The sequence below is a fragment of the Protopterus annectens genome, chromosome 12.part0 (genome assembly GCF_019279795.1).
Source record: "Protopterus annectens isolate FY-2018-M chromosome 12.part0, PAN1.0, whole genome shotgun sequence".
Classification (NCBI taxonomy): domain Eukaryota; kingdom Metazoa; phylum Chordata; order Ceratodontiformes; family Protopteridae; genus Protopterus; species Protopterus annectens.
This window is the reverse complement of record NC_056746.1, coordinates 1,302,901,098-1,302,920,019: the sequence shown is the minus strand read 5'-3', so window position 1 is coordinate 1,302,920,019 and position 18,922 is coordinate 1,302,901,098. Positions and strand designations below refer to the sequence as shown.

The 18,922-nt window shown below is 40.9% G+C and overlaps 1 protein-coding gene across 3 annotated transcripts in view; it reads right to left on the bottom strand.

Moving 5' to 3' along the window:
* Positions 1 to 18,922, bottom strand: part of SS18L1 (SS18L1 subunit of BAF chromatin remodeling complex) — a 464,937-nt gene that overhangs the window by 29,064 nt on the left and 416,951 nt on the right. For all 3 annotated transcript variants that reach the window (XM_044090356.1, XM_044090358.1, XM_044090357.1), the window contains one exon: positions 12,761 to 12,880. In XM_044090356.1, the coding sequence (XP_043946291.1) occupies positions 12,761 to 12,880 (120 nt within the window). The remainder of the gene's footprint in view (positions 1 to 12,760; positions 12,881 to 18,922) is intronic.

Below are 18,922 nucleotides of genomic sequence, written 5' to 3'. Positions count from 1 at the left end.
ACACACACACACACACACACACACACACACACACACACACACACACACACACACACACACACACACACACACACACACACACACACACACACTTAAATGAAGTACTTACCTTCCCTTGTGATGCTGCCAGTAGCAAGCAGGCTGACAGTAAACAAAAAAATTAAATAAATAAATAAATAAATAATCCAAAAAAAAAAAAATCACACACTTGTGCCTGTGTACTTTACATTTACTTTCATTCGGGTTGTCTCAGTCACCTGAGTCAACCTGAACGAATAAGAAGCTCTCCTCGTTGCTTAGTGCTGCACCCAGGACAGACACTAATTGAGCAACGTTTTGGATACCCTCAAGAGGTCTGCTGAGTGGCAGAGTAAACATGATGAGATCTATAATCTGGGCAAGCATATTAAGATGAATTTTTTTTCATTTTGCTTAGGACCTCCTTGGAACTGCACATGCATGGGGGGATTACAAGGAGCTCCAAAGAAAAATAAACAGTCGGAAAGATGATTATTATCTTTAAATAAAAATAATAATCAGCTTTCTAAACTTAGCATACTTTCTTTATTTCTTCTCAAATTGGGGGGGTCTGAAACCCATCAGCCAATACCATGAGCTGCCCCTGCACTATACCCTATAAGACATTTGTCAGGTGGTATGTTTAGGCTGCAGGACCAAGAAAGGTACCAACCCATCTGGAGTATCCACATACCAGTGAGATAACATATTAGTCATGAAGCAGCAAAACTAGCAGGTCATAATCCATCTCTGGTCATAGCATGAGCAAAGGCAGGGAAGGGGACAGAGAAGAATTTATCCAGGACGTACTGCAAAGAAGATGGGTATTTTAGATGAAATGTGCCCATGATGTAGTGCACACCTGCGTTATAGTTGATACAAGGATAGTTGGTGATTATTGTAACTGTGTATGTGAGACTACTAATGGCCCAGTATCAGGCATCAGAGAGCTGTCCAGACCTGACAAATCCTTAGCCACAGTGGAAGGAAGGACAAATGAAGAATTCTTCTAATATATGCAGAACAAGAAATCTTGGATGTGTTGTCCCAGTACCTCTTAGCTGCAAAAGGAAATCTCTAGCTGAGGTTGGATCCAACTAGGAAACGGGTCCTGAAAAAGATGGAGAGGAAGAAACAATCCTAGATGTCCAATCCCTTTCTAAGCAGTTCTAAATAAGAAGACATCTCATTCACTGAATGATGGTGGCGATTTCAGTTTGTGTTTCTTTACTTTCTGCTTGCAACCTTGAGATAATGACCCAGCCTGTGAACTGTGAAGGGACAGATGATTTCAGGTCCATTTCAGTTCTTTTTTTTTTTATCTTCTAAAGCACTTTTGTAGTTCCACCTAGTTCACTTGATAAATGCCTGCAGAAGCAACAAGAAACAATTCCAAGCATGAGCTCCAGACACAACTGGCATAAAGAATGCTTTGTCAGGGTGGCTACTGGTCAGCAACATCGGGATTAGACAACAGAAATGACAAACAGTTGATAAAAGAAGTACTAAAGTCTGAGTTCACACATTGTTAAAGCTCTAAGAGAAAATGGAAAGAAAAAGGAAGCACTGCTTAGGTGCAATGACAGATGTAATGCAAATAAGCACTCCAAAAATTTGTGAGTAAAAAAAAGTTACTGAGCTGGTCTAAACACCTTTATGGTGCAAGCACTATAAGTGCATTTATGCAATGATACTATTTCAAAGAAAGACACCATGCTTTTCACTATAAAAAAATATTTTAGTTATGTTCATGATCTCAAAATCACAACACAGCAATGCTCTGAGGTGATTGTAAAATATGTTATCTACACTGAGGTTGGAAGATATAACAAACCTTCTTCTTTCAGCTTTTCCCAGTTAGGGGTCGCCACAGCAGATCACCTGTCCAACCATGATAGGCAGTGGAGTTTTTTATGGTGTTGAGTTGCCAACCTGGCACCCAACCTTCCACAGAAGGCACACACACGCATGCACTCACGCCTAGGGCCAATTTAGAGTGTCCAATCCACCTACAGCATATCTTTGGGATGTGGGAGGAAACCCACGCGACCACAGGGAGGACATGCAGACTGTGCACAGAATGCACCCCAGCCGAGGATCGAACCGGAGAACCTGTTGCTGTGAGGCAACAATGCTAACTGCTGCACCACTGCGGCCACCCTGGAAGATATAACAAACCTACTGACTGATAAATTTAGATCCAGCTTTACTCCCCTCTCCTCTCCATCTGTCGCTCAAGATATACCTGAAACTGGCTCACCTCCAGCTATCACACAAGACCAAGTCCTACAAGTGCTATCAAAAGCTAAACATACTCCATCAATGGGTCATCACCATTTCCCTGGATGCATCTTAAATAGCATGAATCATGATTTGGTCACACCCCTAAGAACACTGTTCAATCTCATCCTCCATACAGGTTTTGTATTAAGTGAAGGGAGATCAGCTACAGTCACTCTCCTGCATAAGGGAGGACCTTCCTCAGACCAAAGGAATTACAGACCCTTAAGTTTGACCAGCCTCATATACAAATCCATGGAAAGACTTATCATGGGACTAATCAATCAGGATACAGGGAATCTCCAAACACTGGTCCTGTCTCAGTCTGGATTCATCAAGGGTAAGTCATGCTTACTCAACCTGGTGGATTTTTTGGAAATGGTCACCAAAGCAATGGGTGAAGGTAAAATGGTACACACCTCATACCCCAACCTGGCCAAAGCTTCTGACACAATTCCCCACTCAGGCATAGTAGAAAAGCTAAATAAATGGGGAATAAACCTCTGTAAAATTTAATTTAATAAAACTTTACTAAATATCCTAAATAGCCTTGCACCTCCTACAAGGAAAAGACTGAAAACAAATAATGCAGTGTGGCTATACAAGATAGAGAAAATGCATGGAAAGAATGGCAAAAATATAACATCTCAATATCTTGAAAACTTCAGAATGTTTCACAATCTTACAAAAAGAAAATAAATGAAGACAAAAAAACTACACTGTAATAACTTTCAGAATAATACTAAACACAACCCTAAAAAATTCTGGACATCCATTAAATAAATCTTACATCCTGGCCAAAAATTCAACCCAAACCCCTCTTCCGATAACTCACTACTTGAAACTGCAATATACTTCAACTTTTATTATAGATAGTATAGCATCTTTAACCAAGGATTCCTCAACATCTAATGCCAACCCTGCCCAACGGCCACATAACGCTACACCACTTTCACCTTCAAACTTGTGCCCACATCCTATATAAAGCTACTCTTAAACTTAAACCATGCCCTTCTTCAGCTGTTGACCTTCCAAGTGAGTACCTAAAGATAACAGCCAATAGTATCACCTATCCTGCCTCAATCTTCATAAATAGGTCAGTACAGGAATCCCACATTCCCCTCTCTCTGGAAAAAGTCAAACATTATCCCTCTGCACAAAGGATGAAATTCAACAGACATTAATAACTTCAGACCTACAGCAATCTTATCTCCCCTCACCAAAATCGTTGAAAAATGTATTCAAAAACAATTGCTGGACTATCTCCTGCAGGAATAACTCCTATCCACTAAACAACATGGCTTCCATCCTTCCCCTAACTAGTAGCTCTGCCCTTCTAACCTATACAACCTTATTACCACAATTAACACAACATGCTGGAAGGACAGGGTCATCTCCCAAAGACTGCCCATACTCTGGAATAAGCTTCCCATTTGTGTCAAGCAGAGCACTTTGTTGGCCCTCTTTAAGAGAAATCTTGATGAGTGGATGGGTAACAGAAAGTTCACCCCAGGGATCACTCCAGTTGCCCTACTGGATAGAGGCACTGTGAACTAATATCGGGTGGCATGGTGCCTGGGCAATTTTTTTGGGCTAGGCTTCTAAGGCTACAGGGCCATTAGCCTTGTACACACCTATGAACCTATGAACCTATGAGCAGATACTGTCAATAAAGCTAGAGATAATGGCTAACTAGTCTCTTCCTTATTTCTAGACTTGTCTAAGCTTTTAACACAGTTTGTCACAGCAAACTTCTACTTCAAATGTCCTCAGTAGGTGTCTCTAAGCCCATCCTTCTGTGGTTCAAAAGCTACCTGTCCAATAAGTGTAAGTCAGTAAATTGGCACTCCATGCTCTCTCTTTACCTTCCAGTCTCCACCGGTGTACCACAAGGCTCTATCCTTTGTCCCCTCCTCTTTAACATTTTCACCAACACCCTTTATACTTCCAAACAACACGCCACCCTAATCCAATATGATGATTCTACTCTCATTTGCATATCTGACAACATGATACACTTTCCAAAAAGTACTCAGGTTTAAATGTTTCAAATGCAACCAGTGGGGCCATGTAGCATATAGATGTCCATGCAGCCAAGGTGGGGAACAAAAGGTGGGACAGCCAGTAAGTGGGAATGACAGAATGCCAGCAGTAAGTTGTCTTGATACAACAAGGGTACGAAAATACCACAAGAGGTTATATCCTATTTTAGCAAATGGGAAAGAGGCCACTGCTAAGAGAGACACAGCCTCTGACCTAACCATTGTTAAGCCTGCAATGGTTAAAGAGGAGCACTACTTGCTTGGGCAGTCTACTCCAGTCAGAGCATTAGGAGGAACCCCATTCCAAATACCTATGGCTAGGGTTCGCCTTGACTGAGAGGGTGGAAAAGGAAGCCATCAAGTATGTGTGTTTGAGGATATCCCTGCAGATGTCCTGACAGGGAATGATTTTGATAATGCAATACCTTGTGTGCATGCAGTGATACGCTGTCAGGCCTGTAGACAAGCATGTGGGTCTGCTAGACTGGGGGAGACCCAGACAGACTGTAGACTTGAAGCCAGGACTGGTGTGGTGGTTACTTCAGAGCGGGAGCTACCCTGTAGCAGTGAGACTGAAGGTAAGCCACAGCTGCTTGTAGGTACTGATGTTCCCTTAGACAGACTGACTGCATGACAGAGGTGAGTATTAGTACCCAGGCTGACAGCGAGGCACTGCTGTCAGAGAATACCAGACTTCATGTGGAAGGGGAGCTAGGAAGGGTTACAAAGACAGAGTTGAGACAGGCTCAACTCTCAGACCCTACAATACAAGGCCTGAGGGAGGTAGCCAGTGAGGCAACTGATTGTCAAGGAAAAGGGGAATATATATATACTGGGACAAAGGGTTACTGTATAGAGAGTGGACCCCTCAGGGAGGGCTAGAGGGTGAGAGAATACAGCGGTTAGTAGTGCCTAGAGCCTATCATCTGGTACTTCTAGCCAAAGCCCATGATATTCCCTTTACAGGCCATATGGGCATAAACCATACAAAGAGGTGTATTATGCAGAACTTTTATTGGCCTGGGATTTCCAGGGATGTAACAGGGTACTACAGGACCTGTGAGCATGGGCCAAAAAGTAGACAAGGTAGGAGACAAGGTGAAAGCTCCATTTTTGCCTTTGCCTGTGATTGAGGAGTAATTTCAGAGGGTAGCTATGGACATTGTGGGGGCTCTGAGTACCCCAAGTTCCACAGGGAAAAAGTATATCCTAGTGGTAGTAGATTATGCTACCAGACCCTGATGTGGTGGCTCTGTCCTCCATTGAGGCAGAAAAGCTGGCAAATGCTTTGTTAGAGATTTTCAGCAGGGTAGGTTTCCCAAAAAAAATACTGACTAACAAAGATGCCAGTTTTATGTCAGACCTGCTGGCTTGTCTGTGGAAGCATTGTGGGGTGAAGCACCTAAAGACCACCCCGTACCATCCCCAAACTAATGGTCTGGTTGAGAGGTTAAACTCTACACTAAAGACCATGTTATGGCATTTGCAGTCCAGTTTAAGAGGGAGTGAGACAAATATTTGCCCCATCTGTTGTTTGCTTACAGAGAGGTGCCCCAGGAATCCATAGGTTTTTCACCCTTTGAGTTGCTGTATGGGCATAGGGTGAGGGGAATTCTAGATTTCATTTGAGATGAGTGGGAGGGTGAGTGTGAATCCCACAAGGAATCTGTTGTGGCATATGTCCTAAACCTCAGGACAAGGCTCATGGAACTCATGGGCTTGGCCCAGGATAACCTGGCAGAAGCCCAACAGCAGAAAAAGGTCTAGTATGATAGGAATGCTTGAGCTAGAGAGTATGCTGTATGGCAGCAGGTAATGGTTCTCATTCGTGTCAGACACAACAAGCAGCAGGCAGCTTGGGAGGGACCCTTCAAAGTGGTAAGGAAGCTCAGTGATGTTAACTACATGGTAGAACTGCTAGGCAGAAGGCAGGAGCATAAACTATACCATGTTAACATGATGAAACCTTACCATGATAAGGAGGCCCTGGTGCTAAGTATTTGCTGTCGAAGGCAGGAGGAGTCTGAGGGTGGATCTATGGGTGCAGGGAGCCAGCCATCCAAATCCCAAATTACTATGGTGGAGCCTAGGGTTGTAGGCATTTGATAAGAAAGTGCAGCACTGTACTGGGGCCAGCAATGCCAAGGCAGCTGGAATCTCAAGACAGGTTATGGGGTAGTGTATTCCCAGATAGGCTCACCTTCTCAAGCAACATTTCTCAAGGGTCACATGAAAGACTATCTTGAGTCTTCGGGAGAGGGGGGATGTCACAAAAGGAAATATTGCCAGCCCAGCTCACTGGAATTTTGTAAATAATTATATGGCATTTGTGAATATTAATATGATTTATATAGAAGTGTGACAGAAGGAGACACTGCCAGCCTAGCTATCTGGAATTTTGTAAATAATTATATGTCAGTCGTGAATGTCAACATGGTGCATATGCTGGTGTTACAAATGTATTAGAACCGTATACTATGCGTATATCAAACTGCTGGTACAGAAGTGTGTGTAAAGGGTTTGTACAGTACTGAGCTTAAAGATGCATCCACAGTATACCCTAATGGAAAAGAACAGAAATGTATATAAGCTATTTTAATTGTGTAAATGTATATGTTTTAATTGTGGGAAATGGCGCATAGAAGGTTAACTTGCAAAATTTCAGGAAAATAGTTGAAATTAAATTGTTTTATAACTGCGCCATAAAAGAGATGTTATCTTTCAGTTTTAGTGCAGCAGGAAGACAAGTTGTCTAAATCTTGGGTGCCTTCTACATTGTTTTGTAAGTGTTTTATTGTTTTATGTCTTTCAGCAGTTGTAAACATCTGAAGGCTATGTATTTTCACAGGGAGATGCTAACTGCTAGCAGTTTCTAGCAAGGGTTGTTGAGCCTGAGAACTGAAGTCAGGTGACAAAAGTGATGTCATGCTGCAAGTATCCCAGCAGTAATATTTGATATTAATTTAAGAACTCTCTAAGATAGAGTGACAGTGCATTTCTATATTTGTCTTTGATCTGACAACAGCATCAGCTAGAAGATCCATTCACCACACTTGCCTTGCTGTAACAGTACGTTTTTAGAGTATAGTAATTATTTTAGATATAGCTAGGACTATAGCAAAGATTTGTTTCGATGCTTTCTGTATTTATTTGAGACTGTCCTACAATGTTGTTTTAAATATTTCATGTGATTTTGAACTCTGAAGTTACTGTGATTTACTGAGCACTTTCTTGTTCTTTTATTATTAAATATATTTAAACCTTTCAATTGTGGTTGGTCTGTCTAGAGATATTTAAGCTCTTAGAGTACTTGCATATCTATTTGGTGACACTGTGGGCCACTCCTAATAGCCTTGCTCTTGGTCAAACTACCATTTGGAATAATAGTAACATTACACAGTAGGACTGGACACCTTTGTTAAGGGCCTTAAAGCAGCTGATAAGGGGATCTGGTGGCAGTGATAACTAACTTATAGTCTGGGAAGAAGGGGTCATAGTTAGTAAACCTGTGCCAGCCTTTCCCAGGGGTGTGTGTGTGCATATGTGTAAAACAAATCTCCAAGAGTGTGTGTGTCAGCTACTTTGGCAGGAACACAACGCACTGGTTGGAGAGAGAGCGTGTTGGAGGACATGGCTTTGAACCCTGGCTAAGGACTCAACTCTATAGCTTTGCCAGTGAGGAGTCTTATTGGGGATCTGGAGAAAGAGGGAGAAACTAGCCCCAGACTGACTGTGGTCTCTGTGTGCTCTTAAGAGAAATTGCACTTTACTCACTGTTTATATTCCTCACTGTTGCCAGTTGTGAGGATTGAGGCTCCTTGATTACTGAGCCAGTGTTGGGGCATCAGAAGGGGAACAAGTAGGAAAATTAATAGACTAAGTGACAACACATTAACCACCTTGAGCATAAAAGAAGGATTAATATGCAAGAACACCCTGTCATCATAGAATATCAAAAAAGGTAGGCAAGCCATAAGGACTTGCAACTCCGAGACCCATCTGGCAGAAGTAAGAGTTAACAAAATAACTGTTTTCCAAGAACAATGTTGCAAGGATGCTGAAAAAGCAGGCTCAAAAGGAGCCTGAGTCAATTTCTCCAGAATATAATTAAAGATCCCAAGGAGGAGGAACAGGCTTCCTGGGAGGTCTAATAATAAGGACGCCTTTAAGAAATTGTTTAGCCTCAAATCTTGAAGCTAAAGGACGAGTTAAAGGCAGACAAGCAGAAAGAGCTGAAAAGTGGGCCTTAATAGAAGAATAGGCCAAACCAGCATTGAGCAACTCACACAAAAAATTCAAGAAAAAGAACAAAACCACCAACTGGGTACTTATCTGCAATGGTGAGGACAGGAGTAATCACTGGAATACAAACATACAGAAAAAATGGCAGAAAACGGATGGAGGCAAACAGACTGATGGTTAAAAACAGCTTTTGGACTAGTGGCAAAGACGTTCTGAGGACGGTATGCCTGAACGTCACTTTTATGCTCTACGTTACGTGAGGAGTGTTTAGGCGATGTTCAGAGTACCTTAAAGCAATAGTAGGCTTTGGTAGATTGGCCGGACGGTGGGCTTCCATGGCAGGGAATCCTGTAAGTTATGAATACTGCATTAGTGAATGTAAGGACATCTTGTTTGTCTGAATAGATCAATAGCTTCTTAACTGGGAGGGATGAGACTAAGTTCTGGTTCAAGTCTTTGGTCTCAAAAAGATAAGGCGTACTTGATAGTGAAGCTGTAGAATGTATTAATTAATTTGTTTGTTTGTTTATTTATTTATTTACTTTTTGCACTGCAACATATTTTGGAAAGACAAACTGTATTCTTCATCTTCTGGTAGTCTAATATGAGAAAGTTAAAGTGCTTAAGGAACTCTAAGCATTCTGATTTAACTTTACCCCCACCCCTTTTTTACTTCTGAAGCCTAACACCATTGTCAGTGTTTTTTTCCCTGATGCTTTTTCTGTTAATGCAAATCTTGATCATATGTCACAAGGTGTGGTTTTCTAGTCCTTGATGACATCCTTGGCTACCCTGGCTATCTTCCTTTGTGCTATAAGTGTATTCACAGTACCCTTCATGGGAAAGGGATCTTTTGTAGACTTCTCTCTGTTTAACTTAATTGCCAGCTGATGCTGCTAGCTGCTTTACTTCACTAAGTTTAGTGCCAGAGTTAACTTACCGTCTACCCTCAGGACAGAGCTTTTTTAGGGATTTTCTACTTCTTCATAATGAAATATGGGAAACTTTTAAGTAGTGCATACATTTTAACTCCCATGCTACAGGTCAGATCCACACAAACAGAATAGTTTAGTAGGAAAAATATCAGTGAAGAACATACTTCCCAACCATACCGAATTACTCATTTTTTACTGAGTTTTGGGGTCCAAATAATGGGGTGCCATGATTCCCGAGTGGCACCCCTTCATTTACGATTTTTCCCAGTTTTTTTTAAATGTTTTTTTTTTCGTGTTTTAGCTGACGTCATCACGTGCGTGATTATGTCAGCTCTGTCAGCCTGTCGGAATTGAGCTCAAGGGCTCATGTACACGCATTGCTACTGTTTGAATGAATTTGGATTTCCAGCTGTCTGCGAACGGGAAGTGCAGCATGGCTATAGTACTGCAGTGTGAATATTTCCAGAGTGGAGTTAGTTCATGGCAAATGAGCTTTAAGGTATTTTTAGAGTAGGTATCGTCTTCTCTGTCTAAGTGCAGCATGCAGACTCTGAGCTTTTGTTTGAATAATTAGCTAGCTCGTGAAATCAGCTTAATCCTTAAGGTATTTATTTTTGGATAGCTCATCCGTGTATTTTCTGTAATTATCTGTTGTGTAGCTTAATTTGGAGCAGAAGCAATCGTCTGTATTTTCTCTGCTGTGTAGCTTAAGCTTTAAGGTACTTCCTGTGTGTCTCTCTAAGACAGTGCAGCCTGCAGAGCTGTCATTTGAATAATTAGCTAGGTAGAGCAGTTATTATCGTCTGTACTGACTTGAGCTTAAGCTTTAAGGTATTTCACAGCAGTTATTGTCTGTATTTTCTCTGCTGCCATTTAGCTTAACCTTTAAGGTACTTCCTGTGTGTCTCTCTAAGACAGTGCAGCGTGCAGAGTTGTCGTTTGAATAATTAGCTAGGTAGAGCCATTATTATTGTCTGTATTGAGCTTACGCTTTAAGGTATTTTGGAGCATATCATCTGCATTTTTATGCTGCTGTGTAGCTTAAGCTTTAAGGTACTTCATGTGTGTCTCTCTAAGACAGTGCAGCGTGCAGAATTGTCGTTTGAATAATTAGCTAGGTAGAGCCATTATTATCGTCTGTATTGAGCTTACGCTTTAAGGTATTTCGGAGCATATCATCTGCATTTTTTATGCTGCTGTGTAGCTTAAGTTTTAAGGTACTTCCTGTGTGTCTCTCTAAGACAGTGCAGCGTGCAGAGTTGTCATTTGAATAATTAGCTAGGTAGAGCCATTATTATCGTCTGTATTGAGCTAAGCTTTAAGGTATTTCGGAGCATATCATCTGCATTTTTTATGCTGCTGTGTAGCTTAAGCTTTAAGGTACTTCCTGTGTGTCTCTCTAAGACAGTGCAGCGTGCAGAGGTCTTGTTTGAATAATTAGCTAGCTCGTATTTTCGGATATCTTGTCTGTATTTTCTCTATCTGCTGTGTAGCTGCTTTTAAGGTATTTCAGAGCAGGGCTTACGCTATTTTGGAGCAGTAATTAACTTTTGGTCTTTCTATATAGGCCTACACTTACATTAATGTTACACAAACTGTTATATTTTCTCTAAATTTTTTGGTTCTCTGTGATACAATTTTCATTTTCAAATTGTGCTAAATGTTAATAAGACATTCCAGGGTAAAGGCTAATGCTAATTAGCCATGTGCTGTCTCACAAAAATGTCTGTGGGAAGGATGGTATGCATGGAATCATTCAGCTGAGTAAATTAGCATGCTCTGCCACATTAAAGAATACAACCAAAATGCTGTAGTTGCCCCGTAATAGCAAATAGGGAGACTGCATTTCACGTAAGATAAGGCAAAATAAAGCATGTGTATATGTCTGCAGGGTTATGAGTGGTCTTGGATGACCATGTGTGTGAGATTACATGTCTACCTGGCTAATTACATCAGGGCATTAGGCAAGGAAATTATTTCTGTAGTGTGTGTGTGTGTGTGTGTGTGTGTGTGTGTGTGTGTGTGTGTGTGTGTGTGTGTGTGTGTGTGTGTGTGTGTGTGTGTGTGTAGACTTTTATGATGGAAATGTTCTGAATTGGTCAGTTTTGTCATTATTGGCTTATGCATTTTGTTTCATTGTCTACTGAAAAAATGTTCCAACAATAAATTTAAAATGCGCTCTGACTTAAATCTAACAAGTGTGCTGTATTATACAAGGAATATAATTTAATAAAGTCAGGAAGGTGCATCAAAGAACATATGTACATTTTTTGCTTTGTGTGCAAGGGGCCTATGATTTGAAAACGGCCCAATGGTAATCTTTAGGCACACGATTAAAAAGTAAAAACTTGGCAAACACAGTAAAATAGAGATCCAGGCCACCAATGGAGACAAATCTTTTTAATACCGCAAAGATTAGCGCTTTCGTCTTGTAGCAAGACTTCTTCAGAAGAAGTCTTGCTACAAGAAGCGCTAATCTTTGTGGTATTAAAAAGATTTGTCTCCATTGGTGGCCTGGATCTCTATTTTATTGTGTTTGCCAAAGGTAATCTTTATCCACCACTGGCCAAAGGCATTTTCTTTGTGTTGATGGTTTCAATGTTTTTTCAATGAATGTGAGTTTCAAGGGCAGAGAAGTTTTAATGCCAAGTTTATTTTCACTGTGAGATAGTATTGCTTTGTTTAGCAGATATCTATTGGTTGTGCATTCATTGTGCTATAAAATGTAAAAATAAAATCCAAATAATCATTGTAGAGGTAAAGCAGTATGCATGCACACACTAGTGTTTATGGTAAATGGGGTGAAATGGCCAGGTAATGGGACATTGGAATGGCTGCAGGGGGACTCTGGTGCCATATTTTGGTGGCCTGTTCTTCAGTTTGCATTTGAAAGCTGGTATCCCACAATTCCACTGGAGTGGGTGGGTTATGTAATTATGTATGCAAATTTTACATTAATCAGTGTACAGATTTGAACCTATTTTTCATGGCCCTTGTCCAAATTTTTGATTTTTGCAGGTTGAGAGGTATGGTGAAGAACCCCCTCACGTGTTTCTTAAAATTTGTTTCTATTTGCACTAACAAAAGAATATCATCTCACTTTTAAAGCCGTTGCATGCTGGTCTCTAACAGTACAAAAACTGCAAATCACTTAATGATTATGAATAAAATTACATGCAGAAGCAAAATAATTTAATAATGGTTACAGTAACATACTCTGATAGTGTTGAATGAGATGCTTACCATATGCTTGCTGCTGCCCTGAGTAGCTCTGCTGATTTGGATATTGCTGCTGTGAATAGGGCTGCTGTTGTGCTGCTCCCTGCTGGTAGCCTGCCTGTTGTTGGCTGTACTGAGGATTTCCTGAAAAAATGAAAAAAGAAGACATTAAGTTATTTTGGTTATAGATAATCATACTATTTTAAAACAGTCTCATCACGCCACACTTAATCAAGCTTGGGTATAAAGGCAGTAATTCTGTTTCTACTAAGATAATGAAGGTTATTTAATTTGCATCATTTGCTTAATCTACTTCATTATCATAGGATCATAGGAGGTTATTGGCTATTGGCCCAGAGGGCCTTATAAGCCTAGCCAAGAGTTTAGTCCCTTCATCCATGACTTTGGTGACTGTTTCAAAAAAAGTCGACCAAATTTAACAAACGTGACCCTCCCTTGAAAAGTCAAACTGTGTGGAGTCAAGTGTTTGGAGGTTGTCAGTGTCCCTGTTAATGAAGTTAACTGTTAATCCATTCCATGGACTTGCAGATAAGGCTAGTTAGGCTGATGGGTCTATAATTTCCAGGATTGGTGGACACTCCACCTTTGTGTAAAAGGATTATAGTGGCTGTCCTTCATTCAGCTGGGACAAAGCCAGTACTCAGGCTTTGGTTGAATAGGCCACATAATGGTGCTACACGTTCATGCCTGAGTTCATATAGGATGCAGCCTGGGATGTTATCGGGTCCCATGGAGGCTGTATTTTTTGCATTTGAGAGAGCAGTGATGACCTGATCCCTAGATATAAGGGTAAGGGGGCAGGTACTTGGAATGTCCCAATTTACTGATGAGGGGGGACAGAGGGGTGAAATATTTGCTGAATCTGTCAGCCAGCAAGTTTGCTAGATTTATGGCATTTGTATATGTGGTGTCCTTGACCACCAGTTCTGAACAGATCTGGGTACTTCCTTTGAAATTGCGGGCATATGTAAAGAATGCCTTATGATTGTCTCTAGTAGATGTGGCCAATTTGGACTCAAAGTTTGCTTTGGTGGATTTCACTAGTGTTCTTATTTGCTTGTTCTGGCTAAGGAGAGATTGCCTCCAATTGTGCACCTGCTCCTTGGTCCTCGACAGCAATTTTTTTTGTTATAAAGTTTATTTATTGCAGATGTTTATCAGACAGGTTTACTCTTCCTTGCGGAGGATGATTTAGTCCTGTCAGGTAGTCCTAATTCCATGCATCTATATAAATGTTCGTACAGTGCTTTGGAACAGTTTTGGCTACTGGTGCCAGTTCCTAGAGAGGGGGAGGGGGCTGTGAAGCTGTTTAGACCATCCCGCAGTAGGCTGTAATCAGCTTTATATATACACATATATCCATGTGTGTGTGTGTTTAGACTTTCATATGTATGATACTGCTAATAGCAGAAGACAATGTTTATTATAACTCTATGACTTTTAAGCCTACATTTATGCAACTGTCCCCTCCTGCCTCTCACCCCTTCCCCAGCATCAGTTCTATGGTCACTGAATTCATGTACAGTTTTCTGATTCAAGGTTTTCTTTGGCAAGGCATTCTAAGGTCAGGCTACTGCTTCAAGAAGTAGTTACTTGGATCAGGTTTTGTATTTTGATCCTTAGAACTGTTGTTTGTACCATTCCAGTACTCTAAATCAACATCTCTCCTCCTGAATTCAAGACTACCCACTTACCCTCTTATTATTACAGACCTGCAACTCTCTGGTTCCTTTTTAGACCCTCTCTTTTCCATAGGGATCAATGTTGGCATTATCTATATTCCTGTAGAATATCCCATTTCCAGGAAAGGCTGTATAGTTTGACCATTGGTTTCACCAGCCCTTTTTTCAGTTCCTTAGCTTAACTCCATGTCACAAAAGGTATGAAGCCCTAAATGCACTGTAGATCAGTAGAGTAGAATGAGTGGGGTGAAAGAGGCAGTTACACCAGGTGTAAAGTGCTAGGGGTATGATCCAGTGTTCCCGCATTCTTCTGTACAGAAATGCCAATACTTCAGCACTTTGAGAGCTGAGGGGGTCGTGTATCTGTAGGAAGCTGTTTTGTACAAAAGTCGCAAATGGCTTGCAATAGTAAAAGCCAAAGTCCTTGTTTTTTTTTTTTTTTTTAATGCTCTTTACTCAAAGAACTGAGGGGGTGGGGCTCGATTACAGGGGCCAGCACTGGGTGTTAAATGAGACAGATACAGCTTTGTCCCAAGCAACCACGGTTTACTTTGAGGTCCTGACACTAAAGAAGCCAGGCAAGGAGGGAGGAGAAGGGAGAAGAGGGAATGAGCATGGCCCCCTTGCCTTTCCTGCTGGGAAGACAAGGGAGGTTGTGTGCACTAGGAAGAACACAGGGTGGTGCACTGTCCACTGTGGAGACTGGATAAGACCACTTCTTGTGCCTCAAGGAGAAAAGTGGGGCTGCCTGCAGGGAACGCACCTTGCAAAATTGAGGGGTTGTCCTTCACAGACAGTCCATTGCACACACACTCTCACTCCTCATCAAGAGTGTGCAAGGTTAGAGTTGAGAGAAATAAACAGGAAAAACTCTGAAATGATCCCTGATGGCTGCCTGTATGACAACCCCTCTCAATCATCTCTTACCCATCTGGATGGACTGAGAGAGAGTCCAGTGGTTGGCAGGCAGCAGGTATAAAATGTGTCAAAAAACTTTCACCAGATCTTTGATTAATGGGGGGGGGGGGTCAGGATAAAACAGACGAACATTTGTGGGTTCTGTTCAAGCAGCTTTATTACACACAAACACATCAGAAATTAGACTTTGTAACTTAAACTTAAATAAACTTATAAACAGACTGACTATCACACTCATACATGTTAACACTCTGGCTCTTCTCTCAAAATGGCACTGCTGCCTGCACATGCTCTGTATTTATATGCACGTGCTAGCTACATCTGGAAATGCTTCTTGGTACATACACACGCTCTGATCTACATCCTCCCACTTTGAGAAATAGTCCTTATATGAAATGACAGTATTCAATGGCATGCAATTTAGAGAAATGATCTTGACATGCAGTTATACAGAACTAATTATACAACATGCAATCATATGAAATTAGACACATAGAAAACAATTATGTCCAAGTTGCTGTGTATTTTTCACCAGGTCTTGAAATATGACCTGACCATGTAACATAAAAATTAGAATTGGATCTAGCAACGGGGACCGTCTTCAAGGAATGTTCAACTTTAGGGACATCTGGGATATCGTCAGGAATGGGAATAGATACTGCGACATGTTTTTTGCTATGAACATTGTCAGGGTTTCTCTGAGATCTAGAGTCTGTATCATAGGTATGATGCTGCAATATCATTTCTTATACAGGGAAGAAGATGTCTGCAGTTTCTCCTGTACTCTGTACTCTCAGATTCCACTAAATAGGATCTCAGCTTGGTACCTATTCCTCTCACTTGACTAATTTGATCAAAGCCTTTCACCATTTGCATCCTCACTGTCTCTCCTTCTTTTAACAGACAAAGAAGTCCACTAATTTTATCACAGCTGGATGTCTGAGAAGAATGCTTTTTAAAAAATTGGGCATTGATTGCTCTGTTGTTTTTAGCATTAGGCACCAGACAAACTAGAACTGATAGGCAAGGTTCTTGTGGTTTTCCTAGATAGAAGTCTCTGAGTAGGCAAACCTAGTAGATTGTCAAGGGGTATATTTCTGAGATTAAGTAAATTCAAGAAGATATTGGTATTGTCATTCTTTGCCCTCTCCAGTAATTGCTTCACACTCTGTACTGCACATTCAAAGGCTATTTGACTGAGGATATTCAGGACTGCTAGTAACATGGATAAAGTCCCACTCTTTAGCAAATCTCTGAAACAATTGACTGGTAAACTGAGAATCATTGTCAGAAATAACTTTGTGTGGACTACTATGGACTGAGAAATTACTTTTCATCTTAGTAATAACAGCAATGGACGTTAGATTAGGTAGCAAATCGATCTCAAACCAGTTCGAATAAGAGTCTACCAACACTAAGTAATGCTGACTGTGCCACTCAAATATGCCAGCTGCTACTGTTGACCAAGGTAGTTCAGGAATTTGGCTTAAATGAAGTGGCTCTTTTTGCAAATGCGGCTTAGTACTGTTGCACACTGAACAAGAAGAAAGCACTTTATCAATGTCTTTTGCTAGAGAAGGCCAAAATAGTAGTCCTCTCGCCCTCCTTTTGGTAGAATCGGAACCTGGGTGGCCATGATGTAAAATCTGGATGTATTCACATTGTAAGGAAGTAGGAACAATAACTTTTGGACCTTTGAAAATGATACCATCTTCCATCAGCATCTCATCTCTGTATGGAAAGTAAGGTTGTACTTAGCGGTACACGTACACAGGATTACTTTGATGGCCATCCTCTACTGATATAGTGACTGAGCTTTTGCAAAATTGGATCAGTCTTTGTATGATCTCTCAGCTCATCAAGTCTTGTAGTAGAAAAATTACGCACTTCCATGACATCAAAGTCAAAATTCTCTGCATCAAGCTGTTCCTTAGTATTTCTGGGCAATCTGGAGAAGGTATAAGCCAGATAAAGAAGTTTGCATTTTGTACAGACCATTTTGAAATTATACTTTTGCAATTTAAGCATCAATCTTTGTAGTCTTGCTGGAACTGAATGCATAGGCTTCTTTAAAATAGTAACTAGAGGTTGATGGTCAGTTTCTATCTGGATTGCTCGGCCATAAATATAATCATAGAACTTTGAACATGCAAACACAATTGCCAAAAATTCCTTCTCAATTTGAGCATACTGCATCTCAGTTTGGGTATGACGTCTAGATGCAAACAGGTCTGCCCTTTTGAAGAATAACTGCACCAAGACCAAACTTTGATTCGTCACCGGAAAGAACTACTGGTTTGTGGACATCATAGTATCTTAATGTAGGTGGGTTAGCAATTTGCTGTTTGAGGTTATGAAATGCTCTCTGGTGTTCTAACCATGACCATGCAACATTTTTGCATGTCAGCTCTCTTAAAGGCGATGATATCTCACTAAAGTCAGGGATAAACTTGCCCAAATAGTTATCCATACCAAGAAAAGGCTGTAGACTTTGGACATTGTCTGGAGCTGGCATTTCGAGAACGGCTGCTTGTTTAGAAGGATCTGGATGTAAGCCTGTACTGGTAAATAAATGACCTACATAAGTAACTTCTGGTAGTCTGAATTTGCACTTCAGAGGATTGAGCTTTAAATTCACTTCATGTGCTGTGTCCAGTACTTTTCTGAGGTTTCTGTCATGTTCTGCTTCACCAACACCTCCAACTACTAAATCATCTACTATTATTGCACACAGGTAGCCTGAAAAAATTTGCTCCACTGTACGCTGAAAGACTTCACTAGCAAAATTTACTCCAAAAGGCATCCTGAGGAATCTGTATCTCCCAATTGGGGTACTGAATGTAGTCAGTAGTGAAGATTTTTGATCAAGCATTTTTTGCCAAAATGAACTCTTTGCATCCAAGACAGAAAAAAATAGTGGCATTTGGAATGAGGGTTGCAATCTCCTCAACTGTACGCATAGGAAGATGAAGTCTTTTTGATGCCTTGTTTAAGTCTCTTGGGTCAATGCATATTCTGATTTAATCTGAATTTTCCTTATGAGCAGCTACCATGCATGATACACACTCAGTTGGTTCTGTGACTGGACAAATCACACCTTGCTGCACCATTTTATCTAGTTGGACCTTGACTTTGTCCTGCATGGCTATTGGAAGTCGTCTTGCTGGTCTGACCACTGGCCTGACTTCTGGGTCTACTTTCATGGAGTACACAATTGGAAGTTTGTCCAGCTTGTTGTCGAGCACATCAGCATACTCTGAGAAAATTGTATCACTGAAGCTGGAACTGTGACGTGCTTACATGATGTACTTCTTTGGTAAAAGAAAGTTTCATTCTCAAACTGCCTCTGAGACATAATAATGATGGCACAGGTCTTCCAACTACATAAAACTGCAAGCTGTAACTTTTCCCAGATAAATAGCATGAAAGCACGACTGAGCCTTTGGTTTGAATATCTTCACCTACATAAGCAACAAGCTTCACACAATTGATCAAATTAAGCTGCTCACCAGCTCTCTCTTTAGCAAATGTTTCTGCTGACATTACATTACACATTGAACCAGTG